This window comes from Aptenodytes patagonicus, chromosome 5, assembly GCF_965638725.1.
Source record: "Aptenodytes patagonicus chromosome 5, bAptPat1.pri.cur, whole genome shotgun sequence".
NCBI classification, from domain to species: Eukaryota; Metazoa; Chordata; class Aves; order Sphenisciformes; family Spheniscidae; genus Aptenodytes; species Aptenodytes patagonicus.
The window spans coordinates 27,271,877-27,295,362 of record NC_134953.1 but is presented as its reverse complement, the minus strand read 5'-3'; the positions used below and the strand labels follow the sequence as shown (position 1 = coordinate 27,295,362).

The 23,486-nt window shown below is 38.2% G+C and overlaps 1 protein-coding gene across 1 annotated transcript in view; it reads right to left on the bottom strand.

Annotated features, from left to right (window-relative positions):
* Positions 1-230: 230 nt before the first annotated feature.
* PLPP4 (phospholipid phosphatase 4) overlaps positions 231-23,486 on the bottom strand; it is a 62,563-nt gene continuing 39,307 nt past the window's right edge. The window contains exons 6-7 of the mRNA XM_076339139.1: positions 9,474-9,644; positions 231-3,254 (exon numbers count right to left, since the gene is read on the bottom strand). Of these exons, the coding sequence (XP_076195254.1) occupies positions 3,055-3,254; positions 9,474-9,644 (371 nt within the window). The 3' untranslated portion in view covers positions 231-3,054. The remainder of the gene's footprint in view (positions 3,255-9,473; positions 9,645-23,486) is intronic.

The window sequence follows — 23,486 nt, the reverse complement described above, 5'->3', positions numbered from 1 at the left end:
CCTTGCAGAATTACACTGTACATTTTCCTGGATAAAAGTTGGATAGTGTATTTTGGTTAAAGGAGGAAGGCTGATCCATTTTAGAGGTATCAGTAATGACTTTTGGAACTGTTGTTTATCAATAATGCAGTCACATTAGGGCTTGTTTTTTTGTAATACTCCATGTGGTTTATTAATGAAACTAACTTGGTAACTTTTATTCTTCTCAAAAAAATGATAACACACAGATGTACAAACCCACATTCATGTGTTGTTTTATTGGTGCATTACAACATTACATTTCCTTCACATTGAGAAAGCATGAGATTAAAATACATTGATTCACAAAAATGCCTTCCCTACACTGACTTTGCACTGGTAATTACAGCGCCTACAGATCCCTCCACAAGTTTCACTTCATTAAGTCTTTCATAATTTTAATTACATTTTAATCAAAGCTTTTACATTGTCTATTTTATGACTTTCAATTTAATTATTCCCATTAAAATATGTTATTCTTTACTGCTTTGCAAAGTTCACCAATTACTCTTGCAACGTAAGTATTTATGCTGCATTACACTTCATATTCCAATCTTTTAATGAGCCCACTACTCATTTGAGGGCTGCATAAGCTTTCCCCATCCCAAAGAAGATAGCTTGTTTGTATCAAAAGCCATTAAAATACTGGGAATGTGTACAGCATAGATAGGAGGCCCCACTCATTTTTGAGAATAAGCCAGATCTATATAAAAACATGCAAAATGCTCTATGCATCAGTATTAAACTTCTAATTTTGATTTAAGATTTTTTTTAACATTTGCATATAACCTGGAAGACTAGGGTTCCTGCTGAAAGAAAAAGCTAATGGCTAAGCCCTACACAATGTAAAGACATGATACCCTTACTCTAGGGCTTTCATTAATCCTCCCATATGAAGTAATAGAAAATGATATCCCTGTTATAGAATTCTGTAGGATGGTTTAAAAACTTTATAGAAAGATTAAACCTCCACTAAACTGTGTGGATTTCTAGAACAAGACCTCAGTCACACTAGAGAAGTGTTCTGTCAAATCCAGTGCAAATGCAATCTCAGAATAATTTTGCTTTGCTGATGCTAGTTTTGTGAACTAGCATATATACACCAGCAAAAACACAGTTATGTTTGGGTAACTGTCTCTATTCTAGAGCTCAGAATAATGTAACTGTCAGTAAAAAATCCTACCTCTAACTGATGCAGTCAAACTGGTATCAGTTTTACAAGTAGGTCGGGCCTAATTTCTACAGAACCCTCCTGGGTTCATGCCTATTACATTCCATTTCTTAATGTCATTTCCTATTTATAGTTACTTCCAAATATCATATAAGTTTCTATATAGTATGGTTGCATCCTCTTGTACACAATTATTACATTTATTTTTAAAGGGATTCTAATTTACTTGCTTTCTATAAAAATTCAAGTGTTGCCAATCAGGAAGTAGCTCTTCTCAAAATATCTACAAAGCTTACCTTTGAGAAAAGTAAATGACAAGCCTTACATAAAGACATTGAGCTGTTTGAATCACAAAATGCCTGCAAGGCCAATACATATTCCAACAGGAATACATAAATTATAATTATGGCAGCAGTCTCCTCCAGTCTAAAGCACCGTAATAATGGTCATTGATCAACGCTATCTTGATTGCTTTAACCAGCAGCTCCAGCTAAGAAATGTTCAACTGCCAAGATGTGGTCTGGAACATTTGCCTGCATTTTCACAGGATATCTAAGAAAAAAATTCTGGAATCTGACATTTTGCCATCCGAAGGTACATCATTTCACAGGAATGTGATGTATACTGCATAGCGCATACATAACAAAACAGGATCCTACTAATAATAAATTAACTAAAGTCATACACTTAGTAATCTTCTTCATACCAACAGTGTTTTGATTCAGGTGAGTTTCAATTCAGGTACCAAGCCAACCTTCGCAAACACCACGCTCAAGAACATGATGAGCTGAAAATGTGGAATGGGTCTAGTGGAAAACTGTCTCCAGCATTCCTCTGTATATGTTACAGTGCTGGAGACCACCACAAGCATTCATGGTTGTGCGCCCAAAGTCACAAATGAAAATCTTTGCATTTCTTTAGATCACCAATGCTGCAGTGAGTCACTACACAAGAATGAACGTGGCACACCAAGATTCACAGAAAACATTGTGTTTCTTTATCCTCACAGTTTTAGGATTTTTAAAAATTTGTTTTAAAGACTTCATTTGTTTTGATGGTAATTACTGCAAGAGCTCTCAAAAAATTGCTAATGATGTAATACCAAGTTTCTAATCCATCCTATGAACATATATGTTATTGCAAGCTGATAATTTTAACAGTGTGGAATTTCTTGAATGTCAGCATCATCCTGTGGAACTACTAATGCACGAGGCTTGGCTCTTACAAACACTTAAACCATTCATACCTTTCGGTTGCTTGATCATTAGTAGCTCAGAATGACCTTGTCAAAACTTGACAATTAATACGAAGTTCTACCAGCATGTGGATATTTTTATGTTAGAAGGCAACAAGTTAAACATTAGGATGATGCCCAACTTATCAAATTATATAAAGAAGTGGCTGGCCACAACAGATGCTGAACATCTGATGAAAAGTGCTGTGTGTACTCATCACACATCAAAATCAATGAGTGCTGAAGATGACCAGAACTTTCTAGGAGACACTCAGTACTTCAGAAAATCTGTTTCCAGATCTACCCTATCCTCAATGACACCTTCTTAAAATTACTCTCTTAACCATTCTTCACATGGGATTGTTTTTATTAATGGTCTTTCCCCTTCCCTCAAGTAGTCTATCTGTTTGCAGTAGGCTGAAAACAGGTAATTCAGTAAGTCGATATGAACTGAAAATTTAACTTTAAAAGTATGATGATATTATGGCATTAAAAATAAAATATTTCACTTTTCTTTATAAAAAGGAAAGAAACAAAAGAAAAAACATGTACAGTAAGAAACACTGTGTTAAGAGACCAGTTTGGAGGAAATGTGAGAAGGCTAAAAGTTCATTCTGCACATTTCTTAAAGTCATACAGGACCTTCAGTTATTCCCTCTAGAGGCAGGCCAGTAGCATTATCTGCTGTAGGTCTCTCTTCTTTCTTCACAGGGTTCTGATCTAGCAGGCTGACGTAAGATTTGTGACAAGCTGTATTACCCAAAGGAGGGTAGTGTTGTCTGTAGCAAATATAAGCAAAAATGAGGCCAATGATCCCTCCAACGAAAGCATCTAGATAAGAAAAGCAATAAAACCAGAAGTATGTTACCATGGAAAGGACAGCCAGTAGTGACAACTGTAAATAAAAGACCTTTGGTTGACCTGGAAGTGTTTAATCCAGAAAAGGTGAACCTCAAATTTTCATAAAGAATTTGGAGCCGAATACCACAATCACGTAGAACACATAAAATCAATATTTTTGGGGGGACATCTCCAACATTTTGAATACCCAAAACATAAATGGTTGGCTATATTTCAGGAGATGAACAAGGGAAATAGAATGGTTTCCATGGGGCATTAAACATTGATGATGTTCCAGCTCACTGTTGACCAGCCTTTAAGGGTAAGCAACCACATGTCTTCTTTCAGTTTGCCATGATTTACAATGACCACCACCAGGATTTCTATTTACGAACAATACAGTTGAACTATGCTGTTTACAGCATCCAGAGCTCTCCCGCTGACAGGTACACCTCCAACTATTGCGCTGACTACAGTCTGCTCCTTGTCTCTGCCTAACTAACCCCAGGAAAGATGGCAGCTAAAATGCCAGATCTACTTTTGACTGGTTTGTATTCCAGAAGGCATTCTCCAATGCAGACAGGGAGCAGGTAGGATGTAGGATGGAAAATTATCTTCCTTCAGGAAGTCGGCCACTGTAGCTACAATTCATTTCACTTGCAGCTCCTGAAAGGCCCCTCAGAAAGACAGCTCTTAAGAACAATTTCAAGCCGGGTGAATTCTTCCTAAAAGCACCTGAAAGGTCAAAGACTAAGCATGCCTGTTAACTGATTTAACACTTTTTCAATATCTTTCTTTGATGCTATTTACTATCCCATACTCCTACCAGAAAATAAAATAAGATAAAATAAAATAAGGCCATTGAATGAGATATTTGCAGCTCTCACACATGGGCAATTTTAAGTTTTCCATGGAAACTGCATAGCACCTGAAGGGTAAGAGGATTTGTTCTGTTGTCAGGTTCTCCTTGCTTCTTGCTAATATACTTGCCTGATCTTGTGTTTCATTTTCAAGCAACCAGAGCAAAACTTCACTGAAAATACACACTGAGTTTGAAAGCCTCAGATTCGAACGCAAACAATAATGAAAGTGAGGCAAAAGGCACTGGCTAGGATATGACTTGACACCATGTTTTATTTTAACAAGGCTACTAAGCACCATATCATCTGCGTATACCCGTGTTTCTGTATTTTACTTTCAGTTACAAAGAAACCAGTGTAATAAAAATAGCTAATCATTGAGTTTAATGACAAAGAAGGGTTAATCAATACAAATTATTTTTGTCTAAAATAGTTAAATATGGATTAAATGCCCTAGTTTGTCAGTCTAGTATATATTAGGACAAAGGGCATGTTGTTCAATTTTCAGTGGGTAATAAATGGCTTGCAATCATTGGAGGAGTGAGATTCTGAAGAGCCTTTTAGCAGGAATAGCTAGGGCAAGAAAACCTGAAAAATTTAAGATTGAGATGGATAAATTTAAGGATGTGATTACAAGTCAGAGTTGTCTGTTGAGGAAGAGGACTAGACTGAACGACCTAGGATATCCCTTCTAATCCTGTGTTCTCTTCCTACATGCAAAAGGACATAAATCTATCACAAACAAATGTAGTAGAGACTCAAGTAAGATTTTAAAAGGTGATTGTGCGTACACAGTATTTGCAAGCAGACAGAAGCTTATCCTACTCATACTGGTAGCTGACTGATTTTGTACCATTCGGACTGTCCCTGTCAAACTGTCATGGTACAAAAGGTACCAAGGGCAAGAATTTTCACTATGGTATACTATTACAATATCAATCAACTAGTAAAATATATAGTTATTATGATAAGATTCATTTTCTATAAACCTGTGTCGGTTGCAATTCTCAGATTACCCTCCTTTAACTGTGGTTGATTGAATCCTGTTCCAGCTGCTTTCTTATTTTGCTTAACAATGAGGTCAAGCCTGTGATTACTCTTTTTAATTACAGAGAAACACCAGATTTCTGCCAGTCCTCTATAAGTTCCCCAATATTTCAAGACTTGCTGAAAACTTGCCTAGATAATTTCTTTCAAAATACTTACATGCAAATTATGCAACTCTGGGCCTCAGTTTGGGCACCACAGTAATACAAATTCACTACATGATTTATGCCAAAGATTTCTAGCTTACTGACCTTGACTGGGAGTACTGAGCAAACACACAGGCAGCTATTTTGACTCCTGTTTTTGAAGACAACAATTCTGTGTTTTGTTTGAGCTCATGGTAGCCACAGCTTCCTTTTTTTTTTCTTTTTTTTTTCCTTTGTCCATAAAGGAAAAAGAATATTCTTTCAGTCTCAGTATTTATCTTTACTTTTTTTCATACAAAATTTCCACTTATTTAATGAGTAAATTAGCATTTTCAGAGTTATAAGTCTATACAGAGATCTAGAGACTTAAAAGGAGTCAATACATTCACGATTCATGGTGAATATTAGGATATTTCATTAATACCAACACTAAGATCTTGAATACTACATTTTCCAGCCAAACTGAAGGGAGCTCACAAAGTACTCATAATATTAACATTCTGAGCCCACTCAATGGCTTTTAATGTAAGGATACTCCATCTTTCACCTACAGTATGCTAAGTCTTGGACATTATATTGATGGTCCTTGTTCATTCCCCACAGCATAGTTAAGAGTCTATCACAAAGCCACCATAAGTAATTTAACACAATCAATTGACTCTGCTGAGCATAAAAGATGAGGCCTGAGCTTCTGTGCTGTATATTGCAGAGTGAACTAGTCTCTCCCTTGGGAATGCACTTTTTTCAGGTAAAAGCATAGGTCACCTGCAGGATAATGTCTGCCAGCCCTGTTCTTAGCTTGGGAAGAGCTGAGTTCTCAGCTCCATCTCCTTAAACTTCAAAGACAAAAATATAAGCAGCTGTAGTGGACGCAGTCACAACCCCTTGGGTGTAGTTTTCTTCTATCATGTATAAAATAACCATACTAATCTGCTTCATGGCACATGTTTCAGTACAAAAATAATTCTTACTCTTGGCAAGAGATAGTACAAACTGCAAATGTGTTCAAAACTTGAGAGTAAACCTGTACACTCCTATTCACATTCATTTACACTCCTCTCGCTCTATTTTTAACAGGGAGTTCAAACCAGCCAAGTGTCACACATTGAGCATGAGCTTCGTAACTCTGCTGTCTGTCCCACCTGCCAGCCTGGCAAGGCACGCACCTCACATTCAGCAGCTTTGTGCTGGAGGCTGTCTCTGACTCCGAGTGTCGGTGAGCAAAGAAGAGTAACGAGCCCTGTAGTAAGACAAGGCCTCTGCAGGAAACCAGGAGACTGCTTAAGAACATGTCAAGGTTAATGGTTGGTGATTAAGCAGCTATGGGAGAACAGGATGCTGCACGAGCACAAAAAACAGAACAAGAAAAAGCATGGATGAGTCTTGCTCTGGTATGCTTACTGCAGTTTGAGATAAGAAATGCTCAGTGGGACAGAGAGATGCTGTACTTAATTGAAACTATGTAGAGGAACCAACAGAATGATACGTCTTAGAAAACACGTAAATAATATATAACCAGTATGAAGCAGATAACTGAAAGGAGCGCTCAGGACCTTGAGGGGAGTACAGTTTGCAAGGCCAGCAGTACCATACCAGCAATTCCACATAAAGCCAAGATGACCTACGTAACAGTATCAGAAATACCAAGTCTGGTATTTCTCATAGGAATATGGGGATAAACAGGGAAAAAGTAATTACAGGCTGGTTTACTTAGGAGGAGACATGAGTGGAGAAAGGCAGGTACAAAGGCAGCGAAAAAGAGGGTCAAGAAATGGTAGAAGAAATAATAGATGGTAGGATTTTCTGACAGTGAAAGTGTAGATGCTGACAGACAGTAGTGGACTGACCTGCAGACGCTGGAAGGAAGCCATGTGGACAACCTGCCAGACTCTCTACCAGGTCCATGTCTGAAAGACTCAGTGTGGGAGGGTAAGGTGTGGTATAATTTTGACTTAATAGAATGAAGTCATAGAATTGTAACTTAGTAATATAAGTGTGTAATTAGTAAATAGCATAGCCTTCTATATCCGTTACATCTCACACCTGAATTTTAAAGGACTCTGAGACAACAGTCTTCCTGTGACAGATGGTCCGACTGTTGTCACACTCTGGAAGTGCCTACCGTGAGGGAAGAGAGGATGCTGCGGCATAGCCCTGAAGCTATGAAGGTCAGTGCTAGTTAATTCAACCTCACTAAGAAACCTCCTGAAAGGTATCTGCTCTAGTTACACTGTATTGTAATAATGCCTCATTTACATGAGAATGCTCACATAAATATGAAGATTCGAAGTTTCCACTAGAAACAATAAGAAGTAAATGAAAAAGAGATTAGGATTAAGCATCCTTCAGACTGTTGATGCTTCACTTAAGAATATCCCCTGTTGCTCATTATATGTAGACTTTTAAGGATGCAGGTGCATCCAAGAGCAGACATTTTATACAACTCACCCACATATCAAATGGTCAAATGCTGATGTTAGAGTCTTACAAGCCATCTCCCATTCTGTCAATAACTGTCATTCCCTCACATAGGTAAGGTTTAAGATTGTGTGGCAGGTTTCTTTAGCTTTGTGGTTGCACTTTATGATCAAGAAAGACACTGCATGCTGCTCCAGTGACCCACTCATCCATACTGAATGCATTCAGCATTTATTTGCAGTTACAAATTAATGAACATGCATTGGTACCACATGTACGGTACCATACTGAATCCATCACGCTAACGTCCAGACAGTGTAACTAAATATCAGCCTTGAAATATTTGCAGCCCGTAGCTATGGAAAATAATTTTTAATAGGATGTAACAAGAAGATGAAACATTTATCTTCCTTAAGTAGGACCTGACTTCGGAAAGTGTGGAATTGACACCACGGGAGCAATTACAACCTGTCCTGGTTTTGGCAGGGATAGAGTTAATTTATTTTCTAGTAGCTGGTACAGTGTTTTGGATTTAGGATGAGAACAAAGTTGATAACGCACGGATGTTTTAGTTGTTGCTAGGTAATGCTTACACTAGCCAAGGACTTTTCAGTTTCCCATGTTCTACCGACTGAGAAGGCTGAAGGTGCACAAGAAGCTGGGAGGGGGCACAGCCAAACTGGCCCAAGGGACATTCCATACCATGTGACGTCATGCTCAGTACATAAACTGGGGAAAGCTGGCCGGGGGGGCCGCTGCTCGGGGACTGGCTGGGCATCGGTCGGCGGGTGGTGAGCAATTGTACTGTGCATCACTTGCTTTGTGTATTATTATTATTATTATCATATTATTATTATTATCATTTTATTTCAATTATTAAACTGTTTTTATCTCAACCCACGAGTTTTTCTAACTTGTGCTCTTCCAATTCTCTCCCCCATCCCACCGGGTGGGGGGGAGTGAGCGAGCGGCTGCGTGGTGCTTAGTTGCTGACTGAAGTTAAACCACGAAATTAACTCTATCCCTGCCGAAACCAGGACACAACCTCAGCCAAAAAAATTAAGAGAACAGAAAACATCAAACTTTGCAGCAAGGTTTTCAGTATGGGCAGAATCTGTTACAACCTGTGCTATGTAGCTTGGTATGCAATGTTTCTATACTTCTCAAGGAGGGGCCATGAACCCACCTCATGCCCAATATACTTTGATTTGAATGAAAAACAGTGTATTACATCATGTGCATCAAATGACCAGAATGTAGACAAATGACTGAGTGCATCTTTGCAATGACTAGCTACACACAGATGCTTCAGTCTAGTCTAATGCACATGCAACCACGTATTAGCAATTACTCACGTACCCAACAGGTACCTGGAAAAGCAGTAGGCAAGGACTAGGCCACACGACAGAGCTACTCTGATGGGCCAGATCCAGCCTACAGCTGGATTCATCCAAGACAGCTATGGCACCGATGTATATTTGTAAAGAATGATGATGTAAAAAACCCACTGATGTAGATTTGTATGTAAGTATGATGATGTACATTGTGTGTATAAAAATACAGAACGGTAAAGGTCCCCTGCAGTATTTTCAGACATTGAAACCCTCATCATCAATCCAGGAGCAAGGAAAATCTAGCATACTATCATGTTGTAACTCATGTGATTTAATGAAAAAAAAAATCAAAGAAATACAGGGCTAATAAAAAAAAAGTAGAAAAAAGGCATCTCCATGGCTCACCTTGCCAGTGATGTTTGTAATCACACATACGTGACAGGGCAATCATCATGGCACAGTAGAGCGGGAGAATTGCTGCACAAAGCCGCCAGCTCTTCCCCCGGCCATTTTCCGTGAAGCAGTGTAACTTTCCAGCTAAGTAGAAGGTGGTAAAGCCAAGGCCTGAAAATGCAACTGATAAAGAAAAACACAGAGTTACAGTATTTTGTCATTAACACCGTGTGCTACTATCCCTTAAGATCCTTTAAGATCTGACAGCAAGATCCTTCTACTGCGGAGGTGTCTTGGACTTTCTAGGGTGATATTAGGAGCTAAGGTAAGTTGAGAAGACCCATCTGCAAAAAATTGAGGGAGTTTCATAATTTGAATGGTGATTCCTATGTAACCATATAAATGATGCTGTTATAACTTAGTATTTTAAAGGTATGTAGCAAATTGCCTACGTATTTTTTTTGTTTTCTTTTTCTTTTTTAATAAAGCAATCGTGATCTTACAAACTTTAAAAAAACACAGTACTTTGGGGGCTGAATGGGAAAAGGTAGTCTCCCACAAGATCCATGATGTACGTATGTTCTCCACAGCACTGGTGTTATCTATGTAGCAATGCAAGCAATCAGGCGAGCAAACGCTGCAAAGCAAATCTACTTCCTTCCCACAGATACTCAGCTTTCACAAAATCTGACATGTCTGCAGATTCTGTGGTACCTCTAGATATTCATCTATCCAATAGCAATTGGATTTTTTTTCCTTTAGCAATTCACCTTTGTCCTCTGGAGGAGACATCGGCTGTGAAAAGAATCCCTGATTTTATTTGCACATTAAATTAAACATTTAGGCAAATTTTAACTTTAACATGCTTAACTTTCAGCACATCTTTCCTGATTTTAGACCTATTCTAAAAAGTTAAGGTTCAAAACAGAAAAGGATTCAGTCAGTTTGTACTGCAATTGAATTACATTTAAATGAGATTTTTAGGTTTCATTAACCTGTTTCTATAGAACATGTTCAACTAGCAGTGACAACAGAACTCAGGCACCAAGTTTCTGTACTGAACTTATTTCATCTTGCAACTGTTCACCTTCCAGAGAGATGCTGGATGGATTTTTTTTTTTAAATATGCATTTTTAAATTTTTCTTAAAAACATTTAAACATTTTTTTTGCTGTAGGAAAATTAGTGCTGCGGCTGAACAGGGAGCTCTGTGAAACATAACTTCTATTTTCTCCACAAATGTCATACGCAATTTTGCTCCTGACTGCAGAGATCAAAATAGAATACAAGCATGTAAAGCACAGGTAACAAAACTGTAAGTATTTATCCAAACATTTGAAATCCTTTTTCTGACTACCTTTATACTTTTTATCTTTGTGATATCTAAGCACCTGTATAAGAGGTAATAGGTCACATTCATAATACAAAATTCTGTTCTAATTCTGCTATCAGTGAATTTAATGGTAAAATCACCATCACTGCTGGGTCAGACGTGCATCTTTTTTCTAATCTCCTGCTAGGGCTTTTCAAATGCCCTCCTCCTCATGTTCCCAAATGCTAGATGTGACAAAGAAGTAATTACTTTGTGTTCTGCTGATAAATCTATGGGATGGTCAATTTTAGCTGGCAGTACGATGGAGTGGTTTCATAAGTTTATACTACACAGCTGTTTGAATGCAATTACTCAAGATTTGCATTTCATCTTCAAACACACAAATAAATCACTTCTTTAGACTGGATGTGGCGGAGCAAGACAGAATGCTGATTAGTCATCAAACCAGTCTTTCAAATATATTGTTTCCTAGAAGGTTTTTCAACCAGTGCCGATTCTGTACTTGTCAGAAGACAGTGGGAGACAAACTTTAAAATATAACAAACAATCCTGAATAAATAAAAGATTTCTTGCAGACTGGGTTATCTTCTTGTGTACAGACCTTTGAGAGTCATATAAACTTGCTTTACCTTTCAGACTATCTATCAACAAGAAGAAATCACTTCTTCTGACATTTCTATGTCATGGTATTCTTGAAATGAATGTATTTTCCTAAGAGTAGCATGTCTTACACAGAAATAGGCTGTCAGATGCATAGTCAGAGCACCAGGCTATAGCCACCATGGAAAAAAAATCAATCTGTAGTCCTGACAACATACCTCAGAAAACTGGAATACCCCCCCTCCCTTTTCAAACATCCTCTCCAAATCTTATTACCCAGTGTAGACTGACACACTTAAAACAAAAATAAACATTTCTTCTTCCTTCCAGTGTACACTTTCTCTTGTGCCTCTTACATTTGCTAGATTAGCCGCTGGAATATGACAAAAGACAACACTGCTCTCTTTTGTGCTCTTCCTGTTGCACTAGATAATTTTTGTGACACTGTCTTCTGTATCAAAGACCTGCAGCTCTTTATAGGGTTGTTTTTTTTTTGGATGGCTAACAACACACATTCGCATCTGTGTGAGCAGACATAGGGTGGTCCATTCTGCAGACATGTATAAACTTACCTGAGACTGCAAGGACAGGACTCATCTGCAACATTCCATCTTCCAGTTGAGTAACTGGAGTGAACAAAACTAAATCTGTCTTGGATATTCAAAATCAAGTGCAATCCTGGAATGAATATTTTCAAATACTTTCTCTCAAAAAATTAGTTTTATTTTCATATTTCCATTTTCCATCCCAGGTTATTATTTTTTAGATCTTTAGAAGAAGATGAGCTGAAATCTGAAGATGGTATTCCCAGGCAGAAGCATCAAGTGCTCTGTCGCTTCATTTTCAGACAGTCTACAATGCCTAGCAATTTTGAGGGCTTAAAGAAATATTGCCCAAACTATCATGTAGGTGTTCAGTTCACACAGACTTGTATACAGGATTACTAGCATTTGCCAGGCAATTTTACTTGCAGTTGTCAGTGTGGTGGACAGCAGCAGCAGATTTAGCTAAATGGGCTTTAGAGCAAACCTTGTGATATTTTTAAAAAGTTATTTCCCCAGAATTCATTTTTATCAGGATTTGCCACATTTGCAGAAGGAGGTGCTCGTGAATGAACACAGAAGTTCAGCAGGATCTATACTTGCACTAGACACAAAGGCAGATTTTGCCTTAGATGGCCGATGCATTCCTCTAAACTGAAGGTCCGGAAGAAAAGAGACTCACAAACACTCCTCCAGGGGAACTTACGCCTAATGTAAGATAGAAAAGTAATATAATGATGTTCTAGCTTGTGCTATGAAACTAATATTCTGCAGAGCAGCTTTACATTGCAACATTGTGACTTCCCTTACCCTGGAGCGTGCACATCCAGAAAGAGCTGCTTGACCCAATAGTCCCCATGTGTGCAGAGTCAGCAGGAAAGAACATGGAATTAACAGCTAAACGCTCTGGGATGTGGGAGTATCCATTATAAAGGGAACTATATATTCCAAGACAACTTGGTTGCTGTGCACTCCAGGCAGGCAACTTCTTTGCTTGATGGCTATATTTTGAAGATGTTGTCAGTCAATAACATTAAGAAACAATTCACTCTTCAAGAAACCTGGGACTATAGGTGATATTCACACAGAAGAATTGGTCAATCAGTAGAACGTATTTGAGCAAATTTTTTCCTGCACCAGCTAGAGTCAATACCTCACTGTATCACAGAGAAAATGCAAACACACACATACACACACATCACATGCCCTAATACATTACATACTGCCTAACATTGTAATAAAAGTTATCATTCTGCATAAGACAACAGATCCCAAACAATCAGCAAAGCAATGTTCCTCATCTACACAAATACTCCTGCTAAGCTGGTTTCTTCCCAGATCGTAAGAAATTAATACTCTGTTTATATAAAGAAGGCAAGAGCAACTTAAAATGCCAACCAGGCCTCTTTGGAGACATTGGCAAAAACGAAAATAAGAAAATCAGTCTGTTAGTTTAAAACAATGTTAACTCAAGACAGATGACGCAAATTCCAGACAGAAATATTTAACTGATTTGAAGCGTTGGAAGAGGAGAAAGGAATGAATCAAACACACAGTATACAGAAATGAGGTATTTTAAACAATTGGTATAGCTAACTCAAATCAAAGTCCTGATGCTACAAGTTGCTGAACACAGGAAAACCTTTCCCGAGACAAGCCACATGCTCTGTCAGGGACTGATAAAACACTGGAGATTTTGTGGACGTATTGAAAGACAGAAAATGGAATATTGCTCTGTAGCAGCTCTGAGAGGTCTCAGCTGAGACAAGGTTACCATTATTCTAAGCGCTAAGCAAACACACAGAGAGGACACTGTCCCACAAAGCTTAGCAACTAAAGATACAAAGGTAAAGGAGGCAAGGTGAAGTGCAGAGAGCAGAAGGGATTTGCTCAGTCAAGGATGAAATGTGGCTCCTGGAGAGCCAGGGTCTGTGCCCTAGCTAGAGGCTTGTGCTGCCTCACTGTTCTCCCTCTGCCTTCTGAAAGCTGTTATTGAACTGTTCTCTTTAAATAAGGCAGCTATGGTTTCTTAAGACATTAACGGAGATGAAGGGAATTTTGGAATGAAAGGGGAAAATTTAAGTCTTACAGGAATAGCTGCTATGAGCTAACTTAAAGGGGATAAAAGACTTGAAATGAGAGGAAAACACATTAAGCAATCTTTGATTTGTCCCCTCATTGTTTACTTCCATTTCCTGGATCTGCTCATAGCATCAGATAATTGGTTTAGGGCCAATGGGGCTATTTAAACACCAGTAAAAATCATGGATTTGCAAATCTTTGTACATTTCTGAACAGAGTCTGAAGGGAGTTGAGATTCATAGTGCATGTTATACATGTTTTGGATTTCTTTAAAGGAATCACTGGAATTCACACGTACTGTTTTTTCTGTATTTATATGGGTTTATTTCAAACTATTATCTACAAAGAATCTTTAATAATGCATACGCACTCTCCAGATAATATTCATGGTACCTAGAAGTCCCTCACCCATGAATAAAGGTTAGTTTGTGAAAAATTAAATCAATTTCCATTCCTTTTTATACCTATTCTAGCTGTTTTGCTTTTTCATAATGTAGACCTACTGGTTATGTAGACCTGCCAGTCAAGAGTGTCTAACTGATTTTGTTTGCAACATGGCTATAAACCATCCAGAGACTGTAATGCAAGTTCTGTCATACGATCCAAGCCAGCAGGGCGGTAGAGAGCAAGCACGTTGTCTCTCCCTGCTCATCAAAATGAATTCCCTATGCCCATTCTCAGAACGAGACCTTTCAATACCAGTTATGTATGAGATCGATCAACTTGAAGTCACCACTTTAAGTCGGTCCAGTTCACAAAGCATACTGGGGTTTTTCTCTGCAGGTAACACTGCTTATTTAGCTTGCTGAGTAAGGAGTGTCCAAAAGTTCACAAGAGTTGGCAGCCAGAAGGGACCAGCTGATCTTTTCATCTGACCTCCTATATATCACACCATTACGATCCAGTTAGCACCAGAATGTGAGTTTGGATAAAGTACAGTTTTCAGAGAAATAATCTGAAGATAGAGGAAGAGAATTATCTCGGATGCAAGAGGACTTTCAACACCTACCACTTGGTGAAGTTCTTACTGACAAAACCACAATCAAATTGTAAACCACCATCAGCATGGGCCACCTCCATCTGAGGACCTTATTCAGTAAAACACTTACAATAGGAAGAGAAATATAAACAGTGCTACACAGGCAAAAAATCAGTAAGGCTCTCCAACAGCACAAGAAGTGCTGTTCCCGCTTCACAATAATCAAATACATGCAGAATTGATGCAAAACACTGTTACAAGCACCTACTGAGGTATAAGCGAAAGGAAGTATCTGAGTATGTTTATTTACTGTTACAGCAGTGACACGAGCAAAATACTTGATAGAAAAAAAATGAAAACCTGGCATGCCTTCTGCCCAAGGAGTTCATGCACTAAGCTCTCATCCTGCAATTGGATCAAAGGGCACAGAACCTTGTCACCATGGAAAACCTCAAAGGGGATAACGGCACGCTGTAAAGGTACCAGGTCAAAGCCTTGCAGATCTGATGAATGAGCAACCAGTAGAGGGTAGAAAATGGAAGAGTCAAAAAAACCCAATTGAATAGGTGTTTAGAACTAACTGGGTAGCTGTAGACTTCTGTGTGAAGACAAGAAAGTGGTGTTTTGACCTTTACATCCTAATAGTTTAGGAAGTACCAACTTAAGAGAGTGCCTTTCGCCTTGTTTTGTGTAGATGGGGTATCTGAAACTGCTATTGGAAGGCACATTTTAAAACTACACCATAATGGTACTTGAAGCATGTCAAAAAACATCTGCTTCTTGCACATTATCATTATTGGAATAAATAAAACTACATTAGATTCAATCTTTCAGTTCGCTTCTATCGCCTTCTTTAAAAAAAAAAAAAAAAACATTCCAGAAGAAATAAAGATGATGATAGTATCTAGAGGCACAGCAGACCACATCCTGACATCTGATTCTCTCCAGACAGCGGATCTGAGTTAGTTTAAAAACCTATCTGTACGGACCAAACCAATTACCAAGTTGAAATGCATAAAGTGAGAAACTGTGAACAAGAATCTGCTCTAAAGCACCCCAAATAAATTATTCATTAAAAATGTAATTGCTTTTGTGGGTGTTTTCTGGAAATTAAACTACCCCATGAGGATCTTCAGCTTCTCAAGTTTTAATGAATGCTTTGCTAAGCACGCAACACGTCTTCTTTACACTAAGCAGTTTTTGAACCGAAGAAAAAATCCTTAACTTATTTAAGTGGCAACAAATAATGAAACTGCAAAACAACCATTCAAATGGCCTATGTAACAATCAGAGAAAATGATCCATCTCTTTGTCTGTAATGCTTTATACTTGCAGTGATTACTATATTTTCCAAATGCAAACACATACACTGAAATTGCACAGCAGCCTACTGCAATTTTAGCTAAGGCTACTGGTGAAGTTTTTCAGCTTCACACTGTTCAAAGACTGAAATATTTATCTTTCCTGAAGGAAAAAGTATGACACCAAATGGCTGCATAAATTTTAATGCTGAAATTCAATTCAAAGAGGATTTTATGGAAGTACAATTCCCAGAGAACGATTTGAGCTTATTATCACAGGCAAAATATTTTTTTTTTTTTCCAAGTGGGACAGTCAATCACCTTCCCTTTGGCTTAGCTTTATTAATTTCTTTTCACAAAGAAAGACAGTTCAGCAGAAGCAACATGAAAAGCACATCACAAAATACAAATGTATGCAGGGATCTGGGAAACAAAAAGGAGATATCGCAGACAGAGACATGTTAGAACAAAAATAGACCTATATTATCTGAAAAGCAAGTAACTAGAGTATTAGTCATTAGGTTGTTTTTGCAGGACTCTCACAGTGAATTCTCGTGAACCTTTTTTGTTTTTTCTGACGTATTTTATTTTCATGCACCTTTCAAGATACCTCATTACACCTGAAATATCTAAAGTGGTCTCAGGATGCATCTCACTGCTACCAAAAAATGAGAACTAAGTTCTGATTTGTTCGGTTAATGATGCCATTTACAAAAACTCCTAAAAGTGAACCTGTTCCTTAGCCTGCTTTGCCACTTCTGATGACAAACCTTGAACAAATCCCCTTTCTCTGAGAATACAGTAAAGACAAGCCTAAAAGGGCTCAGATTCTGGAATTACTTTGAAGAGAAGGGGTCAGCACTCATGCACTAATCAAAGCAGCCTTAGCATTAATATAAGCTACAAGAGACTGTCTTGTAAACTCAGCGCTAATCATACACCTGTATCAGACTAGAAAGACATCTTTCTCTGCAAGGTATGTTTTTTACTCTTTACTCACTGCCAAGATCTCCATGCTTCTCAATTACACTTGCTGAAATTAGGTCCAACTAATGAACTTGTATCAGATTTAAACCTAGGACAGAATGACATCAGGATGCAACTGGTCCTTGAACACCCCCATGATGGTGCTGCTCTAGTGTGGTCCCTGGCTAAAGCACACTTCTCCTTACAGGCATCAGGAATACCAAGTGCTGACTGATTTTTTTTTGTTAGCTCACACGTGCATCCCTTTATGAAATAAAGTCCTGATACTATACCTCTGGTTTCTTGAGAAAAAAATTGTTAAAACTGAGATAAGAGTTGCCAGGTTAATTCAAACAGGTCAGTACTAATTAAACAGCTACTACCTTGTCAATTATCAATAACCAGAGAATATATTTGTCTTTCTGCTAGACCTTAGCATGAATACAGTATCTAGCCACAAGCTTTAGATCATCAGCTCTCCAACTCTAATACAAATTATTGTCACTGGGGGATTTATGAGGTATCTAACTACAAATAATCCCTGTCAAGAGCAGTTTTTTCTTTCCAGTTCAACATTGGAATATACCAAGTCCCACATGTTGGATCAGGGTAACTTCTTGCCTCCTACTTTGCCACACCTACGCCATCAGTAGTATCCTTGATAATGGATCACATCCTGCTCAACTACTTGTCCTCCCATTCACCATGCCAAGTATTTGCATCAATCTTTTGGGGATGTGCATTTAATTTAAAATTTGTTTGAAGCGAATTCGTACAAGCATACAGATTAGCATGTAAAATACAGTTAAAAGACATTTTGAAGAGTACCTTGATGGACAGAAACTTTTTACAGTGGAGGATTGGAACGCTTCTGTCAAACACAAGATGCAGCATGGTAGGCAGTGTCAAGGAGTTTGCTGGATTATACCAGCGTTAGTACTGCCTGCAAATAATGTCCCTAAATACTTCAAAAAGAGACTAGGGAAACCTCAAAACTATGCACAGCTACAGCAGTAAGGGTTATATAGAAGATCTCTGCTTCTCTCTGCATGCTGTGAGACCCAGCAGGAATAAGAAAATGTTATTTATTCTTGCTACACTGCAAAGTGATGAAGCCTGATCTGTCCACCATTTGCAAGAGGAACTTACCATTGCGGGCTTTATGTAAAGAAGAAGAGTTTGGGAGAAAAAAAAGGCAAGCGATCTGAAGCCTTCTTCAACCACGCTTTAAGTAGCAAAGTGAACCAGGACACCAAGAGGAGAGTGGCTGCACAGCTACATTATACCATCACTGAATTCAATGCTGGGCTCCAAACTTGTAAATAACTCTCTTAGAGAAACTTTTAAATAACTCTCTTGAGAGAAACAGGGACTAGAAAGTGGGTATCTTCATTTCCAATTCAGACTAGATCCTCTGAAGATAGCAAAAATAAAGTTGCAGTCCATTCTGGAGTACACAGTAGAACTGGGATTAATCTCTTTAATCATGCATAGAAAAGGAGAAATTACTGTACACTACCATAAAAAAAAAAAAAAAATGTTATCGCGTTAAATGCTACAGTGTAAAAGACAATGCATAGAACATGTTTGCTAGGTAGGATAAATACCAGTGAGGAACCACTGTTTTACACTGATATGACATCATGTATTAAAAACCCACTTTTTTTTTAATTCAGGAAAAATAGAAAGTCTTTTGGAGGTATGCTTGAGACATATACATAATCTGAACCTCAAACAGACTAGCAGGATTTGATTTATTATTAGAGCTGGAAAACTAAACTTTAAAGAGTTCATCTCACAAGCCCTTCATGAACTTAAACAGCCTGTGTTACCGAGTACTGAGAGGTAAATATGTCAGAGAAGAGGTAAAAGCATTAAACACAACCGTTCCTGAGTATACTCACAGTTTGAATTAAGAAGCCAATAAACCCCACAGGAGATTTTTTTTCCTTGCATATCTAAGAAATCCATTCCTTATTTCCCTGGATTCTTCTTTAAGAGGGTGAAATATTTCAGAGAGAGACTGCCATACAGCTGTTAATTAAGAGATTTATCTTGAAAATATGGGAGTAGCAGCAATTACTGCCAAAAACCTGTGGCTTGTAGCTCATCTGTTACTTAAAATGTTCACTTTCAACTGAAGGAAATATGATTATCCTCCATGAAATTGCTAGCTAAAGATAATTAACAGTTCAAATTTAGATACCCAACTATAATTACATGTACTGCCGTAATATTTTATATAAATTATCACAGGATAGCAAACAATTCTCTTGAAATTCAATAATTTCTTCACTCTGAAGCACATAAATCATTGTAATTTTTCAAACAAATGAATGGCTTCTAAAATGTAAAAAACTTTTCATTTTTACAATTGACTAATTTCAATTATTTAGTGAAAAAGGGGAGGAGGAGCTAGCTGTCCTTTCACTCCAAAGACATAATATTTTCCAGTCTCCTTTCTTCTTTTTAGTGACACAGCAAGACACACCACAAATACTACATTCAATTAATTAGCGCTTCATCAGGCAAATCTGATGCAAGCATGAACTGCATAATCAGCTTTGATATCATCAGAGAAGGCAACTCCTCGGGGCTAATACAATGGTAATGCACTATACAGTGACAAACAACACTGAGTGGAACAGTTAATTGTGGAGATAAAGAGAAAATAAAATATTAACCAATCAGCCAGTCAACAGCAAAGGTGCTATTTCTTTTAAGAACTGCTGTAGTAGTCCTTACCAGTTTAAGATGACAACTCACACCAAGGAGACTCCTAGTCTGACTGTCAGAGACTTTATAACTGTTTTAGAGAAGGAAAAAAACCAAGAGATTTCTCTCTCCTTCCCCCAAAACCAAGGAGTGGACTGGACAGAAAACTAATTTAGGAATAATCTTGAGAATGCTTTCTGCCCCAATAAGCAGAGTTTAGCTAGGAGGAGTGGGACACATCCACACAAATGCAGACACTGGTACGTGAACCAGTTATCGAGACTATAATTACTAGAGATAAATAGGCATTTCCAAGGTATGCCATATAGCATTTTTTGGTAACAGAATCAAGGCCAGACCCATGAATAGGCTCATCCAAATTATACTCCTGCTCCTCATATTTAACTCCTACCCATTACCTACCCTACTGCAAGAGGCATTCTCTGTATACAGTGATACTCTCTTTTTCATTCAGACTCTAGCCTCCCTGCCACACTAAACAATACCAGAAAGTGATATACTATTCTATTGCCTGAAAACATAAATATCTTTTAACCCTTGCCTTTAGACTTTTTTGTTATTTACAGCAACTAGTAGTTCCATTTTTCTAGACAGGATCTTGCTGTGTTCACCCACACAAACTTACTGATTTCAAGGAAGTAATGAAGGAAAAAAGCCAGAGCAGACAAGATGGAGAATAGAATGGAACAGAATAGAATAGAAAAGAAAAGAACAGAACAGAACAGAATATTTCAGTTGGAAGGGACCTACAACGATCATCTATTCCAACTGCCTGACCACTTCAGGGCTGACCAAAAGTTAAAGCATGTTATTAAGGGCATTGTCCAAATGCCTCTTAAACACTGACAGGCTTGGGGCATTGACCACCTCCCTAGGAAGCCTGTTCCAGTGTTTGACCACCCTCTCATAAAGAAATGCTTCCTAATGTCCAGTCTAAACCTTTCCTGGTGCAGCTTTGAACCATTCCCACGCGTCCTATCACTGGATACCAGGGAGAAGAGATCAGCAAAGAAGACAGGCTAATACAATGAAGAATAAAATGGCTAATCATATGATAGAGAACCTGCATCACTGAGCACTGCTCACCAGTTCAAATCCGTCTTTAGTCCTGAGTGTCTGTGGAAATGCTATGATACAAAAAATATCTGGTCAACCATTCTGATTTCTATTCTCCGATTAATTCCCTCAGTAAAATCGTCCAAAGATTTTTCCTTCCTCCCTCCTCCCCCGCAAGAGAATTTTTTTAAAAAGACCTCCTATGCTATTATCCACTGGCAGTTTCATCCCGTGAGTCCAACCTACATTGCCTTCCAACACGATCAGAAACTTCCAACATAATCATTTTCAAAAAGTTTCTGGTTGTTTAAACAGAATGTAGGAACGCCAGAGAGACTTCTAAAACCATTGTCTTAGTTCAGATTGAAACAAGCAAAAACTAAAAGTCTCAAGAGAAAATCACCAGAGAAACCAGTTGATCGCAACAAAGCAGTATTAGTTTTAGAAACATTTTGCATAAACTTTTTTGTGTAGGCTTTGTTAGTTAAAATACTGATTTCCTTATTTGCTCAGTCCTCTGCAGAAGGGAGGGGAAAAAAAATTACCTACCTACTTACCTGTAATAGCTGGTGCTTTCTATGTAGAACTGACAGTAATAGCAAAATCCAAATGAGGCTTTCTGCAGATGTTATGCACTTTTCTGACATAAATAATATGCTTGATTTCCTGCTTTTATCTCAAGAGACTTTTAATATCCCCTTGTTTTCAAGAGACCTAAATTAATGTTTTCAGAAATCTTTATGGCTGAGATTTCTGCAATTTGATAAATCAGTCAGCCACCTCTAAAGAAAGGTGCCTAGCATTTTAACTTTATAATTCAATTTCAAGGTTTTTATTGATTTATTTTTCTTCTGCTTACAGCAGAATTGTAATTGATACTCTTGTTTTTATTGAAATAATTCTAGATTGACTCAGGGTTATTTGTATTACAAGAACATGTACTTATGTGAGTCAGCTCTATAACTCTTCCTGCTCAAAGAGGTTTTGACTCAACCAGTAGCATTTGGAGACCAATCGCAACTAGCTCTTGTAGAGTGGAAAACATACACCCCAACTCATGAAGGTGACCACCCTGTAGACAGATTTAAAGTCCCCACGGAAACAGAATGGTCGGTTTTACTTCCAAGTAGCTCTAGTCTAGGCAGAACGCTCTCATACATATTCTGGTTTATTCTTATCGTGGGCTCCAAGACCACACCGTGATGTGAAACACAGTGCTACAAGAGGGGACCGTCATAACACTGTCTTCAACAGCATACGCCTGATCAGAATGAAAATGCTGCCACAGAAAGTCTTACCCTTAGTCTCTACAGACATAGAAAATTACCCTATCAAGATTAAGAGCAAGGACTGCTTCTAGCAGTCATTCCTGATCGAACCTGATCAAAATGTTTCACAGCTGATGGGACTCGGGGCAAATTCACACACAAATATCAGCTTCTAGTTCTCAAAACAGGAATTCTGACTAGACCTGTGATTCTCTATTTTACTCTTTGCAGAGGAGGATGAAGGGATATCCTTCACGAGGCCAGGGTTTGACCTGAAATCAAAGTTAGAAGAGTGAAAAGAAGCATGTTTATGCAGTGAATACAATGAACATGCAACCAAGCCATGGTTTTGCTTGGGCTATTTACCTGCTTCTCATATACAGTGCAGTAGCCAAGCTTCTCTTACCTCCCAAGTGCTGCCTAAAACAGCCCACTGTTGAGCTTACCTACCCTAAAGAAAACTCCACGCTGAAGGATATATTACTAAGGAAGAGCTAACAACACACCTGTTTTAGAAATATCTCTACATTTGGTTTGTTCTTACACAGAAATGCTACACAAAACCACACCGAATGGATTTTGGAGAGTGATGTCAGTGCTATGCTACAATGGCAATTTCAAGGAATCTCAATATTTGCCAGGGGTGTAATGAGACTTCATTCTCATGGTCAGAAATTGATGTGCCAGCCTCCTCTGTCTGAGTTGGTTGATAGACATCCATTTTCAAATTAGTCTTGAGCTTTCTGACCCATTTTGCTCCAGAGAAGAGCTGTCACTGCAGTTCACAGATGAAAATTGATCTTTAGATCTCTAGTGTAACTCAAAGTCCTTTTAACTGAAACAGTCAGAAAAACAATGATTTTAGCTTTACATACAGCTAAAGTCTACAATATCACAACGAAGTCTTCTGCAGGCTGTTAAATCAAGCATATACTTTAACCTTAGCTTACTAATTTTACCTGAAAACTTAGGCAAGAGAAAAGGGAGAATTAGACTGAAAGATAATTAAGCTTCTTCCCTACACAGATGAAAGCAAACTGAACAGCTATAATAACCAAGAAACAGCAATAGCTGCGGGAAAACTGGTTTATCGAAGCTAAGCTCAGAGATTTGCTCATACTTCCAGCTCACACTTTAACTTCAGCTCTCCAGCACTTGAGGAA